The following is a 25881-nucleotide window of genomic DNA, read 5'->3' on the forward strand; positions in this document are numbered from 1 at the left end:
CTGTTCAGATTTGGAATGGGAATTGAATTCCGTGAAGGTTCTCTGGTAATCAATAGTAAAAATCAGTACAAACTAAAGAAAGGTAAGTTTAACATACATGCTAAAAATAAAGGTTTACCAGTGATTTCCTTTGGCTTTCTTCTTCTATTTGAATTTGGATTCTTTTCCATCAGACTAATTCCTGTTTTGCTGTTTTAGGAATGGTTTTCAGCATCAATTTAGGATTCTCAGACCTGACTAACAAGGAAGGGAAAAAGCCAGAAGAGAAAACCTATGCCCTGTTCATTGGTGACACAGTACTTGTGGATGAGGTGTGTTCTATTTTCATAAATTGACTTTTAACTACATTTTGGATTCTGGGGTATTTCTGTCTTTGTTTAGGGGAGAGGTCCATAAGATAGACTGATAAAATGCATCTAGAGATTGTAGCCAAGGCATAAAACAATGAATTAAATCAAGCTGTTAAAACCTTGATAGTGATATCAGGAATTCTAATAAAGAAACTAATGTTTTAATGACAGACTTATTGAGCTGGATTTCATATACCATACAATTCATCCATGGTGGACAGTTTTAACATACAATTTAGTTATTTTATTTTTGGAGGTTGTGGGGCTTAAACTCAGAGCCTAGGCACTGTCACTGAGCTTTTTTGCTCAAAGCTAGTGCTCTACAACTTGGAGTCACAGCACCATTTCCAGTTTTCTGGTGGTTAATTGGAGGTAAGGGTCTCACAGACTTTCCTGCCCCGGCTGGCTTGCAACTGCGATCATCAGATCTCAACCTCCTAAGTAGCTAGAATTACAAGCATGAGCCACTGGCACCCAGCAATTTAGTAATTTTCTATATTCACAGTTAGGCATTCATAATTTAACCACCTTCTATACCTCAGAAAGAAACCCTGAACTCAGTAGCAGTACTCACATTTCCTCCTCTCTTCAGGCCTATGCAACAACTATATCTGTCTATAAGAGTTTGCCTATTTAATCTGTTACCAGTTTAATAACATCAGATTTAACTGAGCTAGAAAGTAGGCAGGTTTTATTTAGATCAACACAACCTGCCTAAATACTGCTTTCCAAATTAGAGTCCCTGATTGAGAAGAAGTATTAGTTGTATAGTGGTTAACAAAATTACTTTCCTTTAGTTCTTAATGATAGATTAGATTTCCTATAGTTCTTTTTGTTGTTGTTGTTGGTCATGGGGCTTGAACTCTGGGCCTGAGCACTGTCCCTTAGCTCTTCAGCTCGAGGCTAGTGCTCTAACCTCTTGAGCTACAACGCCATTTCCAGTTTTCTTGTGATTTACTGGAGATAAGAGTTTCGTGGACTTTATTGCCCGGGCTGGCTTTGAACCGAGATCCTCAGATCTCAGCCTCCTGAGTAGCTAGGGTTACAGGCATGAGCCACCAGTGCCCGGCTCCTATAGTTCTTAATGATAGATTAGATAAAAGCTAAATTTGTTCATTTTCAAATCCAATAGATTTGAGAGTATTACCCAGCTATATGTACTATGTTAAAGATAAAAGCTGGTGGATCAAACCTAGAATCCTAGCTACTTGCCAGGCCAGCCTGGGTAAAAAATGTACAAGACACATTTCTGGGTGCAGTAGTATGAACCCAGTGTTTGTAGGAAGCCTATTAATAGGTGCCTATAGTTGGTGGATCATGGCTTAGACAAAGGGAAATCCTATCTAAAAATAAACAATGAAAAATGGCTGCAGGTGAAGATCAGTTATATTATACCAAGCTAGTAAGCTCAAGGCCCTGAGTTCAAACCTCAGTAAGGGAAAGTGGTTTGTTTAAATTTGACATCTATGTCCTTTTTGTCCTAGGATGGCCCAGCCACAGTTCTTACTTCTGTCAAGAAAAAAGTAAAAAATGTGGGGATTTTTCTAAAGGTAAAAAGAAGAAAATTAAGTCGGATAGCAATTTCAGTATGGTGAAGACATTTTACAAGATTGGCTAATAGAATTAAATAATTTGATCATGACTTTTTCCCACAGAATGAAGATGATGAAGAGGAGGAGGAAGAAAAAGATGAAGCAGAGGATCTTTTGGGAAGAGGTTCTCGGGCAGCACTGCTTACAGAAAGAACCCGAGTCAGTTTACTGCTTCAGATTACTTTTTCTCTTATCTGTCATGATCTATATGTTCTGATAACTTGGGTTCTTCGTTCACTAGAATGAAATGACTGCAGAAGAGAAGAGAAGAGCACATCAGAAAGAATTGGCAGCTCAACTCAATGAAGAAGCAAAGAGGCGATTGACCGAACAGAAGGGAGAACAGCAGATTCAAAAGTAAGAGTTAGCATTGAGTTGTGAGATTGTTGTTTTTTTTTTAATTCTTTTCTGAACTTCAAAAGGTTGTTCAGTGGGGTTACAATTTAACATACCATTAGAGTGTCCAGTACTTCTTGATCAGAGTTACCCCTTTTCACTCTGCGCCATCCATCTGATCCTTACGCCCCTCTTTTTTTTCAATCCCACTCCAGAGCTCGCAAATCTAATGTGTCGTACAAAAACCCATCTCTAATGCCTAAGGAGCCACATATTCGGGAAATGAAGATCTATATTGATAAGAAATATGAGACTGTAATAATGCCAGTGTTTGGCATTGCAACACCTTTTCACATTGCCACAATCAAGGTACTATGTTGATTTCATCAAGTTTCATCCAAACTATAAAATAGTAGTTGGACTTACTATAAATAATCTGTATCATCTCTCCCACTCTGCTCCTCATGTATACTTTTCAGTTTACTGATTTTTTTTGCTCTTTTATGGTATCTCCTCCTCTCATTTTCTTTCCCTTCCAGTTTTCAGTTGGTAGAAAGCTCAACTACTTTGGAAACAACTTGCCTCTCTTTTCTTGAATTTTACTTAAGCATTAGTCTGCAGTCATATAGGACAGGGTACTTGGGGAATTCAGCACTTCTTTTGCCAAATAGGCATTTGGTGAAATTTCAGAAATAGGCTAAAAATGTTTATTTACAGGTTAAACTCTTAAAAATACTAAACCTTTTAGAATTTTTTAATTTTTTGGTTATGGGGCTTGAACTCAGGGCCTAGGTGCTGTCCTTTAGCTCAAGGCTAGCACTCTACCACTTGAGCCACAGTGTCACTTCTAGTTTTTGGAGATAAGAGTTTCACGGGTTTTCCTGCCCGGGCTGGCTTTAAACCATAATCTTCAGGTCTCAGCCTCCTGAGTAGCTAGGAGTTTAGGCAAGGGCCAGCTCCTGGCTAGAACTTTTATGAATACTAACCTATCTAAAAAAAAGACTTGCTTATTTTTGTGGGCTTTCTCTTTCTTTGAACAGAATATAAGTATGTCCGTGGAAGGAGATTATACTTATTTACGAATCAACTTCTACTGCCCAGGCAGTGCTCTGGGCAGGAATGAGGGCAACATCTTTCCTAACCCTGAAGCCACCTTTGTCAAGGAAATGTGAGTTCCTGGAAAACAGCTGTCCACAAATCTTTGCTGGCTGGATTAGTAATCTCGGAAACATGTCATTCTCTATGCTTCACTCTGTATAGTAAATAACAAAGCTTCCTGAGTAGCACTTGTTTAGGATTACCTTCTGACTTGTAACTCTTTGGTAGATGGACCCTAAGGTAGAATCCTCATGAAAAAATTGTATACTTCCTATATTTATTTTGCAAAAGTACCCTCAAATAAGAAAATGGGTGCCATGTTCGATTCTTTTTTCTTCATGGAGTGGAATAGAATAATACAACAATATTACACAAGATTTGAAAAATAAGTGATTTTTCTTTACCACAGCATATTAGCTATTTATAATATTCTCCATTTAAGGAAGAAGAAAGGGGAGATTGTTTTGTTCAGCTTTCCAAGCATTCTCACATTTAGTGGTATGTTTTTTGTAAGAGACATCAAGCCAGTCATAAACTGGTAGTGGGTACAGGTCACCTGACCTTGATAAAGCTCTGTAAATGCTTCCCTTTTCTACAGTACATACCGTGCTTCAAATATGAAGGCTCCTGGGGAACAGACAGTACCAGCCTTGAACCTTCAGAATGCTTTCCGAATTATAAAAGAAGTACAGAAACGTTATAAGACCCGAGAAGCAGAAGAGAAAGAAAAGGAGGTGAGCCTGAACACAGACAAAATACCTTGTACAAAAGGCCACATGTTTGGGGAGGGGGTACATATAAAGATATATGAACACTCACATTAACTTCCTTACTGTCTAGGGTATTGTGAAACAAGATTCCCTAGTGATCAATCTAAACCGGAGTAATCCTAAACTAAAAGATCTGTACATTCGCCCAAACATTGCCCAAAAGAGGATGCAAGGCTCACTAGAGGCCCATGTCAATGGTATGTACAAATGATATCTAAAGTCCCTGAATGTCTCTGTTCAGGGCCCCATTTGTTGGATCAGATGATATACTGACAGTGCTGTATGGCTAGAAGGAAAGTGAGCTCTATACAGTTCAGACCCTGTTCAAATTCATTAGAAAAAATACTGTGCCTTTGGCCTAACCTAATGATGCTGCTTGGTACTTAGCTATTTCATTCTTCTCCCCAGGTTTCCGCTTCACATCTGTTCGAGGAGACAAAGTGGATATTCTGTACAATAATATTAAGCATGCTTTGTTCCAGCCCTGTGATGGAGAAATGATTATTGTTTTGCACTTTCACCTCAAGGTGAACTTTATACTTAACTGTGTATGATTATGAATTCTTGAGGAAAACAAAACCTTGATTTTAAGCTGGGTGCTGGTAGCTCATGCCTGTAAATCCTAGCTACTTAGGAGGCTGAGATCTGAGGATCACGGTTCAAAGCCAGCCCAGGCCAAGGAAAGTCTGTGAGAATCTTATCTCCAATTAACCACAAGAAAACCAGAAGTGGCGCTGTGGCTCAAGTGGTAGAGTGCTAGCCTTGAGCTGAAGAGCTAAGGGACAGTGCTCAGGCCTAGAGTTCAAGCCCCACAACTGACCCCCAAAAAAAAAAACTTGATTTTTTTCTGGTTTTATATAAAATAATTATGAAAACCATCATCTATCATATAAAAATCATTAAGACATTAGAATATCCAGGTGCTGGTGCCTTACTTCTGTAATCCTAGCTTCTCAGGAGCCTGAAATCAGGATTGTGATTTGAAGTCAGCTTGGGCAGAAAAGTCTAGGAAAGTCTTATCTCCAGTGAACTACCAAAAAGCCAGAAATGGAGCTATGACTCAAGTGATAGTGCACTAGCTTTAAGTGAAAAAGCTAAGGACAGCATCCAGGCCCTGAGTTCAAGTCCCATGTTGGCACAAAGGAAAAGAAAGTTTGAAAAATTGACTGAGCCGGGCACCGGTGGCTCATGCCTGTAAGCCTGGCTACTCAGGAGGCTGAGATCTGATTATCACGGTTCAAAGCCAGCCTGGGCAAGAAACTCTGTGAGACTCTTATCTCCAATAAACCACTCAGAAAATGGAAGTGGTGCTCTGGCTCAAATGGTAGAGTGCTAGCCTTGACCTGAAGAGCTGCAGAACAGCGCCCAGACCCAGAGTTCAAGCCCCACCAACAACCCCCCTCCCCCCCCCCAAAAAAAAATAATTGACAGTGATAGGCATATATGTCTCTTTTGTGTGATAATGACCAAAGAATATAAAGTCTGATCTGTTTTGCTTCAGCTAAAACTACCAACATATTCTGTAAAGTGTTCTAATGAATAGGAATACTTTTTTAAATGTATATTCTTTCACATTATCAAGTATTATTTATAACACCAAAAATGGTTGGGGTTTTTTGTTGTTGTTTTGCCAGTACTGGGGCATGAACTCAGGGTTGGGCACTGTCCTTGAGCTTCTTTGTGCTCATTGCTAGCACTCTACCACTTGAGACACAGCACCATTTCTGACTTTTTCTAACTAGTTTATTGGAGATAAGAGTATCATGGACTTTTCTGCCTGAGTTGGCTGCAAACTGTGATCCTCAGATCTTAGCCTCCTTAATAGCTAGGATTACAGTGAACCACCAGTGCCCAGCTAGATGGTTGAGTTTTAAATTCATGTTTTGTATATTGTATCTTACTTCTTTAAATATTAGGGGGCCTATGTCTTCAGACTTTATTCATGCTTTTATCTGCTTTATGCCATCAGAATGCCATCATGTTTGGGAAGAAGCGGCACACAGATGTGCAGTTCTACACAGAAGTTGGAGAGATCACCACTGATTTGGGGAAACATCAACATATGCATGACCGAGATGATCTCTATGCTGAGCAGGTCTGAGATATGCAGTATTCTATTTTCAGGGTAATAAGTAGAATTAGGTCAAAATCTAAGCTCAGGAATTGAATGGTTGGTTGGTGTTTTTTTGCAGAACTGGAGATTGAACAAGAATCTCACACTAAGCAAGCACTCTACCATTTGAGCTGCTTGTTTTTATTTTTTATTGTTTTAAAGATATGTGACAAATGCTCCTTTTTATTGTTTTTTTTTTTTTTCGAATATATTCCAGAAACAAGCATTTCATTTAATTGGTCATGTTTTGAGCTTTCCACATTACCTTCCTTTTCACCTCAAAGGGATTTATTTGTGACCTGGATCTGCTCCCAAACTTTCTTAGGATTACTTAAGCCTTGTCAGTCTCCAGGAAAAGCACCAAAGTAATTCTGTCTCGAGGAGCGGATCTGTTAAGAGGAACCAAAATTTCAAATTTTTCTAGAGAACTGGTATACATTAATCACTATTGATTAAGATACTGCTCCCCACATCTTTGTAGGTTTCTGGTTACAAAATCAAATCAGATTTTGCATCTGTTCAAAAAGAAAGAACATGAATTGCCAGCCTGCTGACACCAGCTTTTGGGGCTGTTTCTCCAACATCTATCTACCTGTGCATGCAAAAAAAGTCAGGGTGCTTTCTAACAGTAATAACGCAATCAATTTGAAGATAGAGTTGGGAGCCACTTGTTTTTCCCAGACTGGCCTGGAATTTAAGATCCCCATACCCTCCTCTTGCAACTAGCTGGGGTTACAAAGGTGTAACACCACACAGAGACAGAAAGTACTTTTTTATAGTCTTGAATCTATTTGTGCAGATATCTGCTGAGGTACTAACAAAATTGCAACATGACTTATGAATTAAACTTAGGTGTATGGATTGACCTGACGGTTAATGGCATAATATAGGATATACACACATGAGTATTATACTTACAAGAAATGACTTTAGCACTTAGAACTTTTGATAGAAGTACTATTAAAAGTAATATGGTAACTGTAAATACTATTTTTTCGTCTACAGATGGAAAGAGAAATGAGGCACAAACTGAAAACAGCCTTTAAAAATTTCATTGAAAAAGTAGAGGCTCTAACAAAGGAGGAACTGGAATTTGAAGTGCCTTTTAGGGACTTGGGGTAACATACTTCATCTTCTTTTTGACATGAAGTTTCCCTGCTTTACCTGGTAGGAAATGGATTATGCTTTCTTTAATAAGAATTTATATATAACTTTGCATCCTTTTTTTCTCCCTGTAATATTCTTGGAGGCATCTCTTCCCTCTTGAAAATATTAAGAGTTTGTGAGAGAGTCTAAAACTTAAGAGGCTTGCTCCTCTTGGAGATGAGCCCGCAGTGGGCCTGAAGGGGCTATGTTTGGCATGAGCTGAGGGAAGGTGTTTGTGGCAATAGCACTTCTGTTTGTGAAGAACCCATTCTTTTTTTTTTTTTTTTTTTTTTTTTTTTTTTTTTTTTTTTTTTGGTCCGGTCGTGGGGCCTGAACTCTGGGCCTGGGTGCTGTCCTTCAGCTCTTCAGCTCAAGGCTAGCACTCTACCACTTGAGCCACAGCGCCACTTCCGGCTTTTTTCTTTTTGCTTATGTGGGGCTGAGGAATCGAACCCAGGGCCTCGAGCATGCAAGGCAAGCGCTCTACCACTGAGCCACCTTCCCAGCCCCCCATTCTTTTGAACTTCTTATTCTCTTTCAGATTTAATGGAGCTCCCTATAGGAGTACCTGCCTCCTGCAGCCCACTAGTAGTGCACTGGTAAATGCTACAGAATGGGTGAGTATTTCTGGCTTCCTTTTATTTTTATGATTGATGTACTGGAAGAGATTGGATCCAGAGATTAGTGTGTGCAAAGTACATGCTCTCCCAAATAACTACATACTCTACCCCTTTCACACTCTCTCTTTCTTTCTTTCTTTCTTTCTTTCTTTCTTTCTTTCTTTCTTTCTTTCTTTCTTTCTTTCTTTCTTTTTCTCTTTCTTTCTTTCTTTCTTTCTTTCTTTCTTTCTTTCTCTCTCCTCTCTCTTCCTTCCTTCCTTCCTTCCTTCCTTCCTTTCTCTTTCTCCTTCCTTCCTTTCTCTCTTCCTTCCTTCCTTCCTGTCTGTCCTTCCTTTCTTTCTTTCTTCCTTTTTCTTTTTCTTTCTCTCTCTTTCTCTTTCTCTCTCTCTCTCTCTCTTTCTTTCTTTCTCTTTTTCTTTCTCTCTTTCTCTCTCTTTCTTTCTTTCTCTCTTTCTCTTTCTTTCTTTCTCTCTCTCTTTCTCTTTCTTTCTTTCTTTCTTTCTTTCTTTCTTTCTTTCTTTCCTTCTTTCCTTCTTTCTTTTTCTTTCATTGGTTGGTTGTGGGGCTTGAACTCTATGCCTGGGCACTGTCCCTGAACTCTTTGGCTCAAAGTGAGCACTCTACCACTTGAGCCACAGCACCATTTCCAGTTTCTGGTGGTTAATTGGAGATTAAAGTCCCACAGACTTTCCTGCCCAGCCTGGCTTTGAACCACAATTCTCAGATCTCAGCCTCCTGAGTAACTAGGATTCCAGGCGTGAGCCACGGGCGCCTGGCACCGTTTATTCTTTAGTAAGAAATTATTAGAGAAAAAGCAGGAGGGCAGATGTTTATGATCCTAATTAATCTGATTTTCATGTTCAGTACTTTGCTTATATTTAGAAAAGGTCATTGAACTGGGTGCTGATGGTTCTCGCATGTAATCCTAGCTACCCAGGAGACTGAGATTTGAGGATCCTGGTTCAAAGCCAGCTCACAGGAGTCTGTGAGACTCTTCTCTACAATGAACCACCAGAAAACCAGAAGTAGTGCTGTGGCTCAAAGTGATACAGTGCTAGCCTTGAGTGGACAAAGCTCATGGATAGTGCCTAGTCCTTTAGTTCAAGCCCCATGACCGACCAATTTTTAAAAGATCATTGAACAAAATGATGGTTTCAAAGTGTTTTAGTTTTTTGGGTTTTGGGGTTTTTATTTGTTTTTGGTTTTGTTTTGTTTTGTTTTCCTGTCGGTCCTGGGGCTTGAACTCTAGGCCTGAGCACTGTCCCTAAGTTCTTCAGCTCAAGGCTAGTGCTCTGCCCTTTAAGCCACAGCACTACTTCTAGCTTTTTCTGCTTATGTGGTGCTGAGGAATCGAACCCAGGATTTCATGCATGCAAGGCAAGCACTCTTATCACTGAGCCACCTTCCCAGACCCTGTTCTTTTTTTTTTTTAATTGTATTTTGAATGTATTCTCATTGAGGGAAGATTTTTAATCTTTTAATTTGTACTATGCCATGTGCTGTCTTCCTTCCAAAAAAAAAGCTTAATTAGTGACTTAGATCTTGAAAACACTAGTGTTTGGGGGCAGAAATTGACTTGATAATGATCCAGTTTCTATCTGACAGCCACCTTTTGTAGTAACATTGGATGAAGTAGAACTGATCCATTTTGAGAGAGTCCAGTTTCACCTAAAGAACTTTGATATGGTAATTGTCTACAAAGACTACAGCAAGAAAGTGACAATGATTAATGCCATTCCCGTAGCCTCTCTTGACCCTATCAAGGAATGGTTGAAGTAAGTAAATCTGCTCATTTAACTCCATAAACCCTGTTTATAAATTTTATTTTACACATAATAACTATGGGTGTCTGAATACTGTGGTATGTGTAGTATTCACTACTCGGGAGACTAAAGTGGCCCAGGCAACAACATATCAAGACCCTGCCTTTTTATTTTGATTTGTTATTTTAAATCTCATATACTTGAAGTAACTTGAAGTCTTTCTGTTCCCCCCTCCAGGCTGTGGGACTGGCACCAAAAAAAAAAAAAATCTTGTGCTTATAATTATTTCTTATTGTTGTACTTCTGCATGTTTTCTTGCATATATTTTGAAGTTTATTACCCATGTGCATATACATTTAAGATTGTTATAATCCTTTTGATAAATTAACCCATGCATCACTAGGATTTTTGTTTGTAGTCTTAGGTTGTTTGAAACAAGTTCTCCCAGTATAGCCCTAGTTGGCTTTGAACTTGTGATCTTACCATTTTCATGTCCTCAGTACAAGGAATATAGGCAAGCTCATAGAGCCCAGCTTCACTTCATCACTTTAAAAAAACTTCTTGTTACTGGTAATACTAGTTAAGTATGACTAATCCAAAATGTTTCAAAACCTAGAAGTTTTTGATTGCCAATAAGATTCCACAAGTGGAAAATTGCACATCTGACTTCATGTGATAGTCAGAAATGCACGCACACTAAAATTGTCTTATATAAATATTTTGAAGTTCTGTGTATAAATGGTGCATATAAAATGTAGATAGAGCTGGGCGCTGGTGGATCACACCTGTTAATCCTAGCTACTCAGGAGCTTGAGATCTGAGGATTGAAGTTCAGAGCCAGCCTGGGCAGGAAAGTCCAACATGAGACTTTTATCTCCAGTAAACCACCAGAAAACCCAAAGTGGTACTGTGGCCCAAGTGGTAAAGCACTCATCTTGAGCTAGAGCTCAGGGATCGTGCCCAGGCCCAGAGTTCAAGCCCCACTAGTCTTATCTCCATTTAACTACCAAAAAACCGGAAGTGGCACCATGGCTCAAGTGGTAGAGCACTAATTGAGGTGAAGTGCTCAGGGACAGCAGCCAAGCCCAGAGTTCAAGCCACATGACCAACAACAACAGTAACAAAAATGTAGATAGACTTTGTGTATAGACTTGGCTCCTGTCCAAAGGTATTTCATTATATAGAAATCCTCCAAAATCTGAAACGTATTCAACCTTTATTCCTTGTTTTAAAACCTACTCTCTATGGTATTACTATAGACTTCAAGTTGGTTTATTTGTTTGTTTTTTGTCAGTCATGGGGTCTGAACTCTGGGCCTGGGCGCTGTCCCTCAACTCTTCAGCTCAAGGCTAGCACTCTACCACTTGAGCCACAGCACCACTTCCGGCTTTTTCTGCTTATGTGGTGCTGAAGAATCAAACCCAGGCCCTCATGTGTACAAAGCAAACACTCTACCACTGAGCCACCTTCCCAACCCTTCAAGTTGGTCAGTGTTTGCATGGCACATACTTTTTTCTTTCTTTTCACTAGCACCCTTTTTAAAAGATTATTTTTTAATTAGTATACTTTGTAATATGAGGGTCTCACAACAAGTACTACTCAAGTACTTTGAATATACTAAATCTCCTGTTTCCATTTGTCCCTTTCCTCCACCTTCAACACTTTTTTTGTGCCAGTCCTGGGGCTTGAACTCAAGACCTAGGTACTGTCACTGAGCTTTTGTTCTCAAGGCCAGGCTCTACTACTCTGCCAAAATAGCTTCTAGCTTTTTTGGTAGTTATTGGAAATAAGAGTCTTACGGGCTTTACTGTGCAGGCTGGCTCCTAACTATGATTCTCAGGTCTCAGCCTCCTGAGTAGCTAGGATTACAGGCATGAGCCACCTATGTGTGAGCATCCTCAACACTTAGTTACTTATTGGTGCTGAGGTTCAAAGCTATGGTTTGACATGTGCTAGGCATATTCTACCACTGAGCTATATCCTCAACCCCCACCTTTTAGTGTTACATGAAGAAAGCACATTATTTGGGTCTTTTTTACCCCATTTTGAAAAATGTTTAAATAGGTGGAAAATAGGCCTTTTGCATTTCATATACTTACCAGTTATGGTTGATTTAAACCACCCTCTTGCCATTTGCTTTCTGTCTTTCCCATCTATTCATTGCTACTTTCCTCTGTATTGTCTTCCTTGTGGAGTACCTTTATACTAATCCACTATACTCTGCCCTTTGTTTTGTTTACATATATTTTAATTTATTTTTTTTTGCCAGTCCTTGGGCTTGAACTCAGGGCTTGGGCACTGCCCCTGAGCTTCCAAGGCTAGCATTCTACCACTTAAGCCACAGCGCCACTTCCAGCTTTTTCTGAGGAATCAAGCCCAGGGCTTCATGCATGCTAGGCAAGCACTCTACCACTAAGTCACATTCCCAATCTTCCAATGATAGTTTAAAGGTTTACATTTACATATCAACTTACCTTGTATTCTGCTTCAGATAGTAAGGTAAAGCTCTTATACTTCCATTGCCCCTTTTGTTACCTATTTTACTTTGAATGTATTATGCATTACAATTATATTAATTTACATAAGGGACATCTTTAAATTTATTGGTACATTTACATTCCATTGTACTTCCAAGCTTCTGTATGTTCTAGGTTTCCTTCTGCCTGATTTACCTTTACTTTAGCACTTGAGATATAGGTTTTCTAGTAATAGATTGATAATTCCTTATTTCACTTTTATTTGGAAAGATGTTTTTGCTGGATATAGGATTAATATTCTATCTTATTAGTACTTGAAAGATGTAGCATAGTTGTCTTCTGCTTGCACAGTTTCTGATGAGACATCTGTTACTCTTCTTGTCCATTTTTCCTCAGACTGACTTCTTTATAGTTTTGAATTTATTGGTTTTTAGCACTTTCATTATTAGGGGCTTTATTTTTTTGTGCTTATTCTTCCTGATGTTCATTGAACTGCTTACTTTTTCACATGGTGAAATGTTTTGGCCAATATTAAAATATTTTTGCTGTTTCCTTAGCTTTAGCTCGCCCTCACATCCCCCCACACTGAGACTATGAAAATACTTTTTTGGGGGTCCATGATGGGGGGCTTGAAACTCAAGACCTGGGCACTGACCCTGACCTCTTTTGCTCAAAGCTAGCTAGCACTCTGCCACTTTGAGCCACAGCTCTACTTCTGGTTTATCTTTTCTTTTCTTTTCTTTTTTTTTTTTTTTTTGCCAGTCCTGGGGCTTGAACTCAGGGTCTGGGTACTATCCTTGAGATTCTTTCTGCTCAAGGCTAGCATTTTACCAATTGAGCCACAGTACCACTTCCAACTTTTTCTGTTTATATGGCATTGAGGAATTGAACCCAGGACTTCATGCATGGTAGGCAAGCACTCTGCCACTAAGCCACATTCCCAGTACATAAGGAGTAATTTTTTTTGGTTGGTCGTGGGGCTTGAACTGTGAGCCTGGATGCTATCTCTGAGCTCTTTTACAACTTCAGCACTCTACAACTTGAGCCATAGCACCACTTCCCACTTCTGGTTTTTTAGTGGATTAGTTAGAGATGAGTCTCATGGGGACTTTTCTGCCTGCGCTAGCTTCAAGCTATGATCCTCAGATCTCAGCTTCCTAAGTAGCTAGGATTATAGTCATGAGCCACCAGCACCCATCTGAAAATACTTTATGGTTCTCTCAACATGCTTGTTTCCCTTTTCATTCAACTTGTAAAGCATGTTTGTAATAGTGATAAAAATCTTTGCTATTTCCATTTTTATCATCTTTGGGTTTTCTGTATCTGTTTCTGTTGATTAAGGGTTGCTAATGGTATTTTTTTCTCTCCACTTCTCTGTATACTTGATCATTTGATTCATTGCCAAACATTGTACTTTCACATTGTTGGATGCTATATTTTGTTATATAATTTTAAGGGTTGGATTCTATTATAGAATATAAACAATAGATATAGATACATACTCGATTCTCTTTGATTTCAAAGCATTTTCTTAGAAATCAGTGTGAATTGAGAATACTCTTAATAGTCTAGAACTAATTGGCCTCTCTAATGATGTAATATTCTTCTGAGGACTGTACCCCATGTCCTCTGTTTTTAGGACTTTCCATGGAAACTAGAGTGAGATCTAGGAATGGCTTAGCATGCTGCTGTCCCATGCTTTTTGCCCACTCCTAATTTTCCCTGTGTATAGATCAAGTCAGATTGTGAAGAGACCCTTCTATAGATTTCCAGAACTATGTAACTCCTTATTCCAGTATTCTGCCCCAACAAACTCTAGGTGTCCCAGCCTCAAATTCTACCCTCTATCAGCTCCTGAAAATCATCAGGTTCTGGTTGAGTTCTCCCCCTTTACAAAGCAGCTTATGAACTGACTCCACACAGAAAATGATGCTGTTAGAAAGCAGTTCTTTCTTTTGTCAGTCATGAACTATGGGGCCTTGAACTATGGGCCTGCGCGCTGTCCCTCTGCTCTTCAGCTCAAGGCTAGCACTCTACCACTTAAGCCACAGTGCCACTTCTGGCTTTCTGAGTGGTTTATTGGAGATAAGAGTCTCATGAACTTTCCTGCCCAGGCTGGCTTTGAACCACAATCCTCAAATCTCAGCCTCCGAGTAGCTAGGATTATAGGCATGAGCTACTGGCATGGGGCAGCAAATCTTTTTTTTTTTTTTTTTATTGTAAAGGTGATGTAAAGAGGGGCTACAGTTACATAAATCAGGTAATGAGTACATTCTTTTTTAACTGTCACCTCTTCCCCCTCACCCTCTCGGTTTCCTCCCTCCCCACCCACCTCACCCACAATTTGTATAGTTCATTTTCAACATAGTGTCTAGTATCACTGCTGCATTAGTTTGTCCTTTGTCCCACCATTTCTTTGTTTCCCCTTACCCTCCCCCAAATCATATAAACGTACATACAAAAGGTACAGAAATTTAAAAAAAAAACAGTGACAAAGGGGGAAAACAATGAGAATAAAACACAAAAAGTAAAGTAAAAAAACTCATTTCCATTTCTTGGGGTTCAATAGGCATTTTATATGATCATATGCACATAGCTATTGAGCCCTTTGATCCTCTCCTAAGAATATCCTCCTTTCATCTCACTGTGTGAATGTTTATAGAGTACTGTTTAATTTATCATGTCCAAGTGTAATTTTTTTTCTTTTACTATCCATTAAGTTTACTTGTAGATTTATAGGTATGTTCTAATTATTACAAATGCAAGCTGTGTTTCTTTGAATCTAGCTTACTTCACTTACTATAAATTTTTCTAAGTCTTTGTTTCCTTAGGAATGGGACAATGTCATTCTTTCTGATGGAAGCATAGAATTCCATTGTGTATTTATATCATATTTTCTTGATCCTTTGTCCACTGAGGGACATCTGGATTGGTTCTATATCTTGGTTCTATATCTTGGCTTTGGTAAACACTATTGTAGTGAACATGGTTGTGCTGGTGGATTTAATGTGGCCTGGTTTGTGGTGCATTACACCTCCAGAATGGGATGCTGGATCATAGTGAAGCTCTGTGTTTATTTAGTTTTTTGAGGAACCTCTATACTGCTTTCCAGAGTAGTTGAACATACCCACTAACAATGTAGTAGCATTCCCTTTTTTGACCATATCTTCACCACCGTCTATTATTGTTAGTTTTCTTGATAATGGCCATTCTATCTGGGGTGAGGTAGAATCTAATTGTTTCAATTTGCACATCTTTTATGGCCAGACATGTTGAATATCTCTTCGTGTGTCTATTGGCCATTCTTCTTCTGAGAAGTCTCTGAGTCTTTAGCCCTTTTATCAATTGTGTTGTTGTTTCTTTGAAGATTTGTTGTGGGGAGGTTTAATTTTTTGAGTTCTAAGTATATTTTAGATATGAGGCCCTTGTCTGGTGCATAGCTACTAAAGATCTCCCATTCTCGGGTTTTCTGTTTATCTTACTAGCTATGCCCTTTGCCATGCTTAATCTCTTCAGTTTGATGCAGTCCCATTTATCCAGTCTTTCTTTGATTTGTTGTGATTCAGGATCTTTACTTAAGTTTGGACCTGTGTCAAGGAACCCTTTCCCTTCCTGTAATATTTTCAAGTTAACTGATCTTAAATTGAGGTCTTTGATTCATTTGGAATTGATTCTGGTTCAGGGTGATACATAAGGATCTAGCTTCAGTTTTCTGCCCATGTGTGGCCAAATCTGCCTGCACCATTTGTTGAACAGGCTGTTTTTCTTCCATCTTGTGCCTTTGGCTCCCTTATCAAATATTAGGTGGCGATAGGTCTGTGGCTTCATTTCAGAGTCTTCTATTCCATTGGTCCTTAGGCCTATTCTTGTGCCAGTACCAAGCTGTTTTTTTATTACTACAGCCAAGGATTGCAAATCCTTCTTTGTTTCCATATTTCAAGGGCCACATTTTTATTCTGCCTTTTAAACAATATCTGGAAACTGTTGTTTCCTTTTTGTTTGGCTAATTGTATAAGATGGAATGGGTCTTAATTTACTCAGTTATGGATGGAAGTAGAAGTATTGCCTGAAGTAGATTGCTACCTATGAATCTTGTATTAGTTTTATGCTAGTTTTATTTATTTAATTTTTTGTTTTTTCTTTTTTGTCGGTTGTGGGCCTGAACTCTGGGCCTGGGCACTGTCCCTCAGCACTTCAGCTCAAGACTAGGCTCTACCGCCTGAGCCACAGGGCTACTTCTGGCCTTTTTCTGCTTATGTGGTGCTGAGGAATCGAACCCAGGGCCTCGCATGCAAGGCAAACACTCTACCACTGAGCCAGCCCCACTAGTTTTATTTTTTACTTTTACTGTTGTCATTTCTTTTGTCCTCTCTCCTTAGTCACCCATTGTAATTTAGCAGTCTTCAATAGAAGTTAATAGCAACATTTGAACATCTTATAAATGCAGGCACTTACTTAGAAAAATGTGCCCTGGGGCTGGGAATGTGGTTTAGTGGTATTATGCTTGCTAGCATACATGAAGCCCTGGATTTGATTCCTCAGTACCACATAAACAGAAAAGGCAGGAGGTGGTGCTGTGGCTCAAGTATAGAGTGCTAGCCATGAGCAAAAGAAGCTCAGTCACAGTGCCTACTGAGTTAAAGCCCTAGGGCTGACAAAAAGAAAAAGAACAATGTGCTTCTGTCTTTATAAATCTTTCATCATAGAAACAAGACCTAGGAAAAGAGATGAAGCTAGAGCCGGTGGAAATTATTCCTATTTCTTAATTATAAATGATCAGAGCTGACATGAGTATCACAGATATGGTTATATTTTAAGACTACTCATGATAAAGACCAGAATCACGATAAGCAGGAAGAGAGAGGATGAGCTCATATTTGGTTGAAGGAAGAATGCGTTAAGTGCTGTTATGAAGGTTAAATTTTTCTTCTGAGAGATCAGATATATCAGTCTTTGGGCATGCTGTGGTGGCATAGTGGGAAGAATATTCTCCTTTATAAAATGATTTGCATTTCCAAGATGCTAATAATCAAGTTGATAATAGAGATTCTTAGAAAATATAGATTGCATTCAGATTTCATTTTATATCACTATAGTTCCTGTGACCTAAAGTACACAGAAGGAGTGCAGTCTCTCAACTGGACTAAAATCATGAAGACCATTGTTGATGACCCTGAAGGTTTCTTCGAGCAAGGTGGCTGGTCTTTTTTGGAACCTGAGGGTGAGGTGCGTGAGTGGGGGTTTCTTTTTTGTTCTTCAGTGTTGCCTGCTATACTCTGGGCAACTAGGAGAATATGTAAGTAGCATAAAAATGTTCAAACCAGGGTCTCCTCTTTGGACCCCTCTCCTGATAGAGAGTCTCAGTACTTTGTTTCATAGCTTTACTTTTTCATTTTCAAATAAATCTATTTATGTTTACCTAAAAAAAAAAAAAAGACCAGACCAACTAAACGAAGCTGTGAACACAGCTTGGTTTTGTTTCTTCAGTTTATTTTTGTAGATCAATGACGAATTGGGCATTGGTAGCCATTAACAGAGATGCTTTGAAACTATAAAAATTCCTCTTCTTATTTAGAAAAATAATAATTTAGGGCATATTAAAAAATAAGTAAAAACAGGTCCTCCCATCTTTGCATTGTACATTATTACAACTCCAACTTATTAGTAGTTTATGCTTTTTTTTTTCTTTTCTTTTTTTTTTTTGGTTGGTATTAAGGCCTCACTTGTTAAACTGGTAATCTACCACTTGAGCCGTGCCTTCAGACTTCTAGCTGTAGTCCTTTGGATCTTAACCTCTTGAATATCTTGGCTTATACTCATGAGCTACCAGCACTCAGCTATACAAGTCATTTTATCTCTTGGCCACTGAGGTCTTTATGTTTTTTTGTTTGGTTTTGGTTTTGGTGTACTAAAATGGGTCAAATTAATTTGTTAAGGTGCATATATTTTTGTTTTGTTTTTTCAAAGTTATATTATGTTCTTTGAAATGAACTAGGGGAGTGATGCCGAGGATGGAGATTCAGAGTCTGAGATCGAAGATGAGACTTTTAATCCTTCAGAGGATGATTATGAAGAAGAGGAGGAAGACAGTGATGAAGATTATTCTTCAGAAGCAGAAGAATCAGGTTTGCTTACATAGGAAAAAAGATCTTTGCTTACATAGGAAAAAAAACTATCAGGGCTTCCTTAATCCAAGAATTTTTTTTTTTGTCGGTCGTGGGGCTTGAACTCTGGGCCTGGGCGCTGTCCTTCAGCTCTTCAGCTCAAGGCGAGCGCTCTACCACTTGAGCTACAGCGCCACTTCTGGTTTTCTGGTGGTTTATTGGAGATAGGAGTCTCACGGTCTCTCCTGCCCGGGCTGGCTTTGAACCGCGATCCTCAGATCTCAGCCTCCTGAGTAGCTAGGATTACAGGCGTGAGCCACCAGCGCCCGGCTAATCCAAGAATTTTATAGAAACTAGTTTTTCTAAGGGAAAAATTCTGTCATCGCATTCTTGTTATGACTAATTTGTAATCACTGTCATTCCAGACTATTCCAAGGAATCTTTGGGTAGTGAAGAAGAGAGTGGAAAGGATTGGGATGAACTGGAAGAAGAAGCCCGAAAAGGTTTGAAAATTTCTTGTTCTAAGTGATCTATTTATTCATTTATGTAAGTACAAATTTCTAACACATGTCTATACTGGAAAGTGTTTGACTAATGAAAATAACAAAAGAACACATAAAAATGCTTTGGAGTCACAGCTATACTTATATGGGGGGGTGTTTTTGGGGGGGCGTCTTTTTAGTTTTTTGTTGGTCAAAGGGCTTGAACTCGGCCTGGGCATTGTCTCTGAGCTCTTCAGCTTGAGGTGAGTACTCCTACCACTTGAGCCACAATACCACTTCGGTTTTCTGGTGGTTAATTAGAGATGAGAATCTCGTGAACTTTCCTGCTCAAGCTGGCTTTGAACTGCAATCTTCAGATCTCAGCCTCCTAAGTAGCTAGGATTACAGGTGTAAGCCACCAATGCCTGGCCCTGTATATGGTTTTTTGTTGTTTGTTTGTTTGTTTTGTTTTTTGCCAGTTCTGGAGCTTGAACTCAGGGTCTCAGCACTGTCCCTGAGCTTCTTTTGCTAGTGCTCTACCACTTAAGCCACAGTACCCATTTTCACAGCTAATATTATATTGATGGAAGGAAACAGCCTGGAGTGTGCACATGCTCTTCATGTGGGTGTGGCTTCCCCCTAACTAGCTGCTTAGATTATCTACTCAGGTACTCTATGTATGATCATGAGACCCTGGATTAAGAATGTTTTTACAGTATTAACCTAGTTATTCTTTTTTTTTTTTTTTTTTTTTTTTTGTCGGTCGTGGGGCTTGAACTCTGGGCCTGGAAGCTGTTCCTCAGCTCTTCACCTCAAGGCTAGCTCTCTACCACTTGAGCTACAGTGCCATTTGCAATTTTCTGACTGGTTTATTGGAGATAAGAGTCTCACGGACTTTACTGCCTGGGCTGGCTTTGAATAGTGATCCTCAGATCTCAGCCTCCTGAGTATCTAGGATTACAGGCGTGAGCCACCAGCGCCCGGCAAACCTAGTTGTTCTTAAACCAAACTCCAGATAAAGTTTAAAATGAAACCTGGCCCTTGTTGCTCTCACATGAAATCCTAGCTATCCAGGAAGCTAAGACCTGGCAGGTGGAGGTTTGAAACAACTTTGAGCAGGCAGTAAAACGTCCAAGAGGCTCTATCTCCAAAATAATCAGCAAAAAAGCCCAACTAGAGGTATAGCTCAAGGGGTAGAACTCCAGTGGTGAAGCAGAGTCAAGTGAGCACAAGACCCTGAATTCGTTCTAGTACTGGGAGAGGATTGGGAAGGAATCTAAATGAAAAGAAAACATTTGACAGTGGCTCGTGCCTGCAATTCTAGCTGCTCAGGAGGCTGAGCTCTGAGGATCAAGGTTCAAAGCAGGAAAGTCCATGAGACTTGTATCTTGAATTAACCGCTCAAAAACCAGAAGAGGCACTGTGGCTCAAAGTAGTAGAGCGCTAGCCTTGAGCAAAAGAGCTCAGGAATAGTGCCCAGGCCCTGAGTTCAAGCACCACAACAGACAAAACATAAGGAAATATTTGCTGTATTCTAAAAATTATGATAGGTACTCCAGGCAAATTATGTTTTCTGTTCCTTAAGTAATTCCCCTTCTTTTAAATAAACTAAGATTCGGAAAGGTGAAATGCTTACATATCTAGCAAATTAGTAAAGATTAAAACTCAAATCTGGCTAAGCGTTGGTTGCTCAGGCATGTAATCTCAGCTACTCAAGAGGCTGAGATGAGGATCCTGGTTTAAAACCATGAGGGGCTGGGAAGGTGCCTCAGTGGTAGAGTGCTTGCCTTGCAATGTATGAGGCCCTGGGTTCGATTCCCCAGCACCACATAAGCAAAAAGAAAAAAGCCGGAAGTGGCGCTGTGGCTCAAGTGGTAGAGTGTTAGCCTTGAGCAAAAGAGCTCAGGAACACAGTGCCCAGGCCCTAGGTTCAAGCCCCACACAGACAAAAGTCTGAATAAATAAATTATAATATTTATTTCATGCTATCCAGTAATAATAATATTTATTTCATGCTATCCAGTAATATTAGCTAACTAAAATTAATAATGACACTGCCTTCTGTTTAGCGGACCGAGAAAGTCGTTATGAGGAAGAAGAGGAACAGAGTCGAAGTATGAGCCGCAAGAGGAAGGCATCTGTACACAGTTCAGGCCGAGGCTCTAACCGTGGTTCCAGACACAGTTCTGCACCCCCCAAGAAAAAGAGGAAGTAATATCTGAACTTTGGTCCTGATCTCCATTCTTCCTCCAGGCAACTCCTGAAAATTTTTCATGACATAGAAACTGTGTTTTTCCTTGTTTCTTTTCAAGTTTTGCCATTTGTGTTTATGGGTTTAGGGGGCCATTTGTGTGGACCAATCTACTCGGGGAATTCCAGGCCCACCAGGACATGTGCCAATGGCCCCATTCAGATGGCAAGGGAGGAGGTGTTCTTGAAGAAGGGCAGAGGCTCCCACTGTTAATAAATACCGTTCATTCCTCTTTTCCTGTCACCTTCTGCCAGGACATTGATGGCTTCTGACATCTTATCTTTGGTGTCTCAAAGCTGTATCTTCAAGACAGTGGTACATAGTGATCCTTTACTACCTGTACCAAGGTTCTTGACCAGCAGGTTCAGTCCTCCATCCTACCCTACTGCCATGACCTTCCTCACGTCTCTCTCCATTGCATCTTTGCAGTACTTGAGAAAAGGTTCTTCAGATGTGCTTATGATTGTGGTAAACTATACAACTTGACCTGTATACAACTATACAATCTAGTGAGGCTGGTGCCTTCATCTGAGTTTTCCTGGTTTCTTGCCTCATGCACATTCTAAGTATTTCTGCTGCCTTGGAAGACATAAGAAGCAGTGACACTCCCTGGCTCCTTGTTTTCCTCCTTACAAATTCATGCTTGGTGTAACTATAGAAGGCAAAATTACTGCTCTCTCTCCTTTCTGATATGTCTAAGGAAGAATTGCGCCTCACAAAGTGCTTCAAGTGAAATGTAGAGGGAGGCTCAAAAGAGACAATATTTAGATCTGGAAGGGGCAAAGACATGCCTTGGGCCTAGAATACCTTGATGAGCAAAGAGAAGAGGAAGGGAGACCATACCTACAACACAGACTGAGCACTGCTGCTCCTTATTTTTCCTTGTCCTGCATTGTCCGATATTTATCACAGTTTCTGTTGAACATCTTTTTTAAGTATTGGGGGAATTTTAATCCTGCCATTCTTCCCCGCTATTTTCAGCACCCACCTGTCCCCCTGCACTTCCATGTTCTGTGACTTTTAAGAGAAGTGGGGAGGGGTCTCAGATTTTATGTTTGTTTGTTTTCTCCTTAGCAGTAGGACTTGATATTTTCAATTTTGGAAAAACTAAAAGATAAATAAACTGGGTTTTTTTGTTTTGTTTTTGTAAATTCACCTTTTGTGACTTTATTTACTTTCCATTCCTAAAAGCAAGTCTCACCTATTAACAGTACTAGGTGTTCGAAGTCCAGACAGTTTTACAAAAATTCTCATCATTATGTTGAGAGAGACTAGGTAGCACAGTCAACCAAACTTACAGTATAGCAAGTTACTTTATAAGAGACTTCTCCCCTCAGATTTTAGAATGGAATAGCACTTGTTCCTTCAGGGAAATAAATCTTCATTCATCTCCTTGTAAACATCATGGAGGGCAGCAGCTGCTTGAAGGGAAACCTTCAACTTTCCTATTGGAATAGCCTGGTCTTCAGGGCTGACAACTGGTGAGAAAAAGAAAAAGTATCAGGGGGCAGCATTCAGTTAATCATTTAATACCTGATAGTTGTAATATTTGGTACCAGGGATACTAAACAATGCATGCCTATTGACCTGCTTCCTCCAGCTAGGTTCCATTCAGATAGGAACTAACCAAATTAAGGCTTTTCGCACCCTTATGATCTAGTCACCTGTCTATACCATCATTTTAATGGGGGAACATCACATCCAAACTGTAACACTGGAAGCTGGAGAGATGGCTCCATAATTTAGGGGTTTTATTCAAAAGGGAAACAAGTAGTCCCAGGAAAGTAGTTGTAAATATGTAGAAGATGAAGTTTGAAGAGATTGAGGGGCTGGGGATATGGCTTAGTGGTAGAATGCTTGCCTAGCATGCGTGAAGCCCTGGGTTTAATTCCTTAGTACCATATAAACAAAAAGCCAGAAGTGGCATTGTGGCGCAAGTATTTTAATAATTAAGTCAATAAGCATTCATTGAGGATTTTGAGTCATTATAAAGTTTGTGGGGATTTCCCTTATCTAAGAAGGCATGGTGGCCAAGAAAAATAGGGCACATTTAGGGACAAGGGCAGGGGTAGAAATTATGAGTTAGAAAAGCCAACACCTACCAGTTTTAGGCCCTTTGCTTCCCTTTGTCTTCCCTACATTAAGTGTCCCCTCAATCTGTACAGCTACCTTATGAGATAGATTCTACTGCAGTTATCCCTATTTTATAGTGGAATAAAAGCAAGGAGGACTTGCTCAGGATGATAATTGGAAAGATCTTGCAACTTAGTCTACCAACTAAAGCTTTGTAAGGTACATGTAATCGGAGCAGTACTACTCAAAAACCTGTATTATGATCAGTGAAAATAATTTGATTCAGTAAACACTGCAAATGAAGTAGGGATGTAGTCGAGAAACAAGTAGTTAACAGCTTGAGTTTGGGGGAAGGAGAACTGATTCCTATTTGGGTCTGGGGGCTACATAAAGAAGGGGTCTGAGCTGCTTTTCACGAGGCTTATCTGGTTAAGAGGTCAGATGCTTTTTAAATTTGGAATTTAAAGAATTTGCTTTTTTTTAAAATCTCAGTGAATATTGTATAAAGAGGTGGGGTTTTTTGTTGTTGTTTTGGGGGGGTTTTTTTTGGTCTTGGGGCTTGAACTCTGGGCCTGAGTGCTGTCCCTCAGCTCTTCAGCTCAAGGCTAGCGCTCTACCACTTGAGCCACAGAGCCACTTCCAGCTTTTTCTGCATATGTGGTGTTGAGGAATTGAACCCAGGGCCTCATGCATGCAAGACAAGCACTTTATTACTGAGCCACTTTCCCAGCTATAAAGAGGTTTTATTGTGATATTTCTTTATCTGTGTGTGTAAAATGTGTTGGACTGAAAAAAAAATGTGTTGGACTGGAGCTTGAACTCAGGTTCTAGGTGCTGTGCCTTAGCTTTTTCATTCAAGGTGTGTGCTCCACCACTTGAGCCACAACTCTTCAAAATAGATTTAGTTAGCTGGGCACCAGTGGCTCATGACTATAATCCTAGCTACTCAGGAGACTGAGATCTGAGAATCACAGTTCAAAGCCAGCCTGAGCAGAAATGTCCATGAGACTTAAACTACTCAGAAAAAGCTGGAAGTGCTGCTGTGGCTTGAGCACAAAGAGGCTTGGACAGAGATTAGGCCCTGAGTTCAAGGCCCAGGATTGGCCATTTTAAAAGAAAAAAAAGATTTAGTTGTAATAAGATGTATGATGACTAAAATGTATTTAGCTATGGGGGCAAGATTGCAAACCAGTTGGTCCCATCAACTTCCCCATGGTAATTATATATAGAAGGTAAAACAAAAACTACTCAGAACTATATTTAAAAGTAAATGGAAGCCGGGCGCTGGTGGCTCACGCCTGTAATCCTAGCTACTCAGGAGGCTGAGATCTGAGGATCGCGGTTCAAAGCCAGCCCGGGCAGGAAAGACCGTGAGACTCCTATCTCCAATAAAAACCACCAGAAAACCGGAAGTGGCGCTGTAGCGCAAGTGGTAGAGCGCTCGCCTTGAGCTGAAGAGCTGAGGGACAGCGCCCAGGCCCAGAGTTCAAGCCCCACGACCGACAAAAAAAAAAAAAAAAGTAAATGGAGGGGCTGGAAAGTTGGCTCAGTGGTAGAGTTCTTGCCTCCCATGCATGAGGCCCTGGGTTTGATTCTTCAGCACCGCATAAGCAGAAAAAGCCCAAAGTCGTGCTGTGGTTCAAGCAGTAGGACAGTAGCTTTGAGCTGAAGAACTGAGGGACAATGCTCAGGCCCAGAATTCAGCCCCCACGACTGACCAAAAAAAAAGGTAAATTGAACCAGGTGCCTGTAATTCACTCCTGTAATCCTAGCTACTCAGGAGGCTGATATCTGAAGATCACTGTTCAGAGACAAGCCAGGCAGAAAAGTCTGTGAGACTCATCTCCAATTTTAACCACCAGAAAATCAAAAGTGGTACTGTGACTCAAGCGGTAGAGCACCAGCCTTGAGCTGAAGAGCATAGGGACAGCGCTCAAGCCCAGAGTTGAAGCCCCAAGACCAACAATAAATAAATAAACAAACAGATTGGTTGATTGATTGAATCAGGCACCAGTGGCTCACACTGTAATCCTAGCTATTCAGGAAGCTGAGATACGAGGATCATGGTTCAGAGCTAGCCCAGGTGGGAAAGTCCATGAGACTCATATCTCCAGTTAACTCCCAAAAAACTGGAAGTGGAGTTGCAAGTGGAAGAGCGCTAGACTTGAACACAGGACAGCATCAGGCCCTGAGTTCAAGCCCCAAAAAATACAGTTGAACAAAGAAACACAACATTTTATTACTTACTCTCTAGTTCTTGTTCTAGAATGTCTCTTCCTGATTCAAGGACCTGCCACAGCTCAAGATATGCGTATCCTACTTCTTGACATTCTTCATTTTCTTCATCTAGAGGATCACTTACAACTGTAAATTTTAATCTAAAAATAACAAACATCTGTTTAGCAAGACTAATGCCTTTATTTAATTTATTTTTTTACTTATTTTGTCGGTTGTGGGGCCTGAACTTTGGGCCTGGGCACTGTCCCTCAGCTCTTCAGCTCAAGGATAGCGGTCTACCACTTGAGCCACATCGCCACTTCCAGCTTTTTCAGCTTATGTGGTGCTGAGGAATCAAACCCAGGGCCTCATGCATGTGAGGCAAGCACTCTACCACTGAGCCACCTTCCCAGCCCTAATATCTTTATATTCTAAAAACAAAGGTTAAAAGAAATAATGCACTCTTAAGTCATCTTTCCTTTGCCTCTA

At 40.0% G+C, this 25881-nt stretch overlaps 2 protein-coding genes across 5 annotated transcripts in view; one reads left to right on the top strand and one right to left on the bottom strand.

Moving 5' to 3' along the window:
* Supt16h (SPT16 homolog, facilitates chromatin remodeling subunit) overlaps positions 1-22242 on the top strand; it is a 50203-nt gene extending 27961 nt beyond the window's left edge. The window contains exons 9-26 of the mRNA XM_069998369.1: positions 9-82; positions 199-311; positions 1835-1900; positions 2006-2101; positions 2184-2299; positions 2494-2647; positions 3319-3446; positions 3975-4110; positions 4217-4343; positions 4555-4673; positions 6116-6241; positions 7265-7377; positions 7947-8022; positions 9631-9800; positions 17362-17491; positions 18261-18390; positions 18795-18872; positions 20921-22242. Coding sequence (XP_069854470.1) covers positions 9-82; positions 199-311; positions 1835-1900; positions 2006-2101; positions 2184-2299; positions 2494-2647; positions 3319-3446; positions 3975-4110; positions 4217-4343; positions 4555-4673; positions 6116-6241; positions 7265-7377; positions 7947-8022; positions 9631-9800; positions 17362-17491; positions 18261-18390; positions 18795-18872; positions 20921-21066 — 2098 coding nt within the window. The 3' untranslated portion in view covers positions 21067-22242. The remainder of the gene's footprint in view (positions 1-8; positions 83-198; positions 312-1834; positions 1901-2005; positions 2102-2183; positions 2300-2493; positions 2648-3318; positions 3447-3974; positions 4111-4216; positions 4344-4554; positions 4674-6115; positions 6242-7264; positions 7378-7946; positions 8023-9630; positions 9801-17361; positions 17492-18260; positions 18391-18794; positions 18873-20920) is intronic.
* The window catches only part of Rpgrip1 (RPGR interacting protein 1), a 71580-nt gene continuing 67934 nt past the window's right edge, over positions 22236-25881 (bottom strand). Inside the window, exons 15-16 of one of the 4 annotated variants that reach the window (XM_069998370.1) lie at positions 25423-25553; positions 22236-22580 (exon numbers count right to left, since the gene is read on the bottom strand). In XM_069998370.1, the coding sequence (XP_069854471.1) occupies positions 22468-22580; positions 25423-25553 (244 nt within the window). In that variant the 3' untranslated portion in view covers positions 22236-22467. The remainder of the gene's footprint in view (positions 22581-25422; positions 25554-25881) is intronic. The other 3 variants (XM_069998371.1, XM_069998372.1, XM_069998373.1) reach the window with 3 other exon arrangements.

The sequence above is a fragment of the Dipodomys merriami genome, unplaced genomic scaffold (genome assembly GCF_024711535.1).
Source record: "Dipodomys merriami isolate MVZ:Mamm:240054 unplaced genomic scaffold, mDipMer1.0.p SCAF_518, whole genome shotgun sequence".
Taxonomy (NCBI): domain Eukaryota; kingdom Metazoa; phylum Chordata; class Mammalia; order Rodentia; family Heteromyidae; genus Dipodomys; species Dipodomys merriami.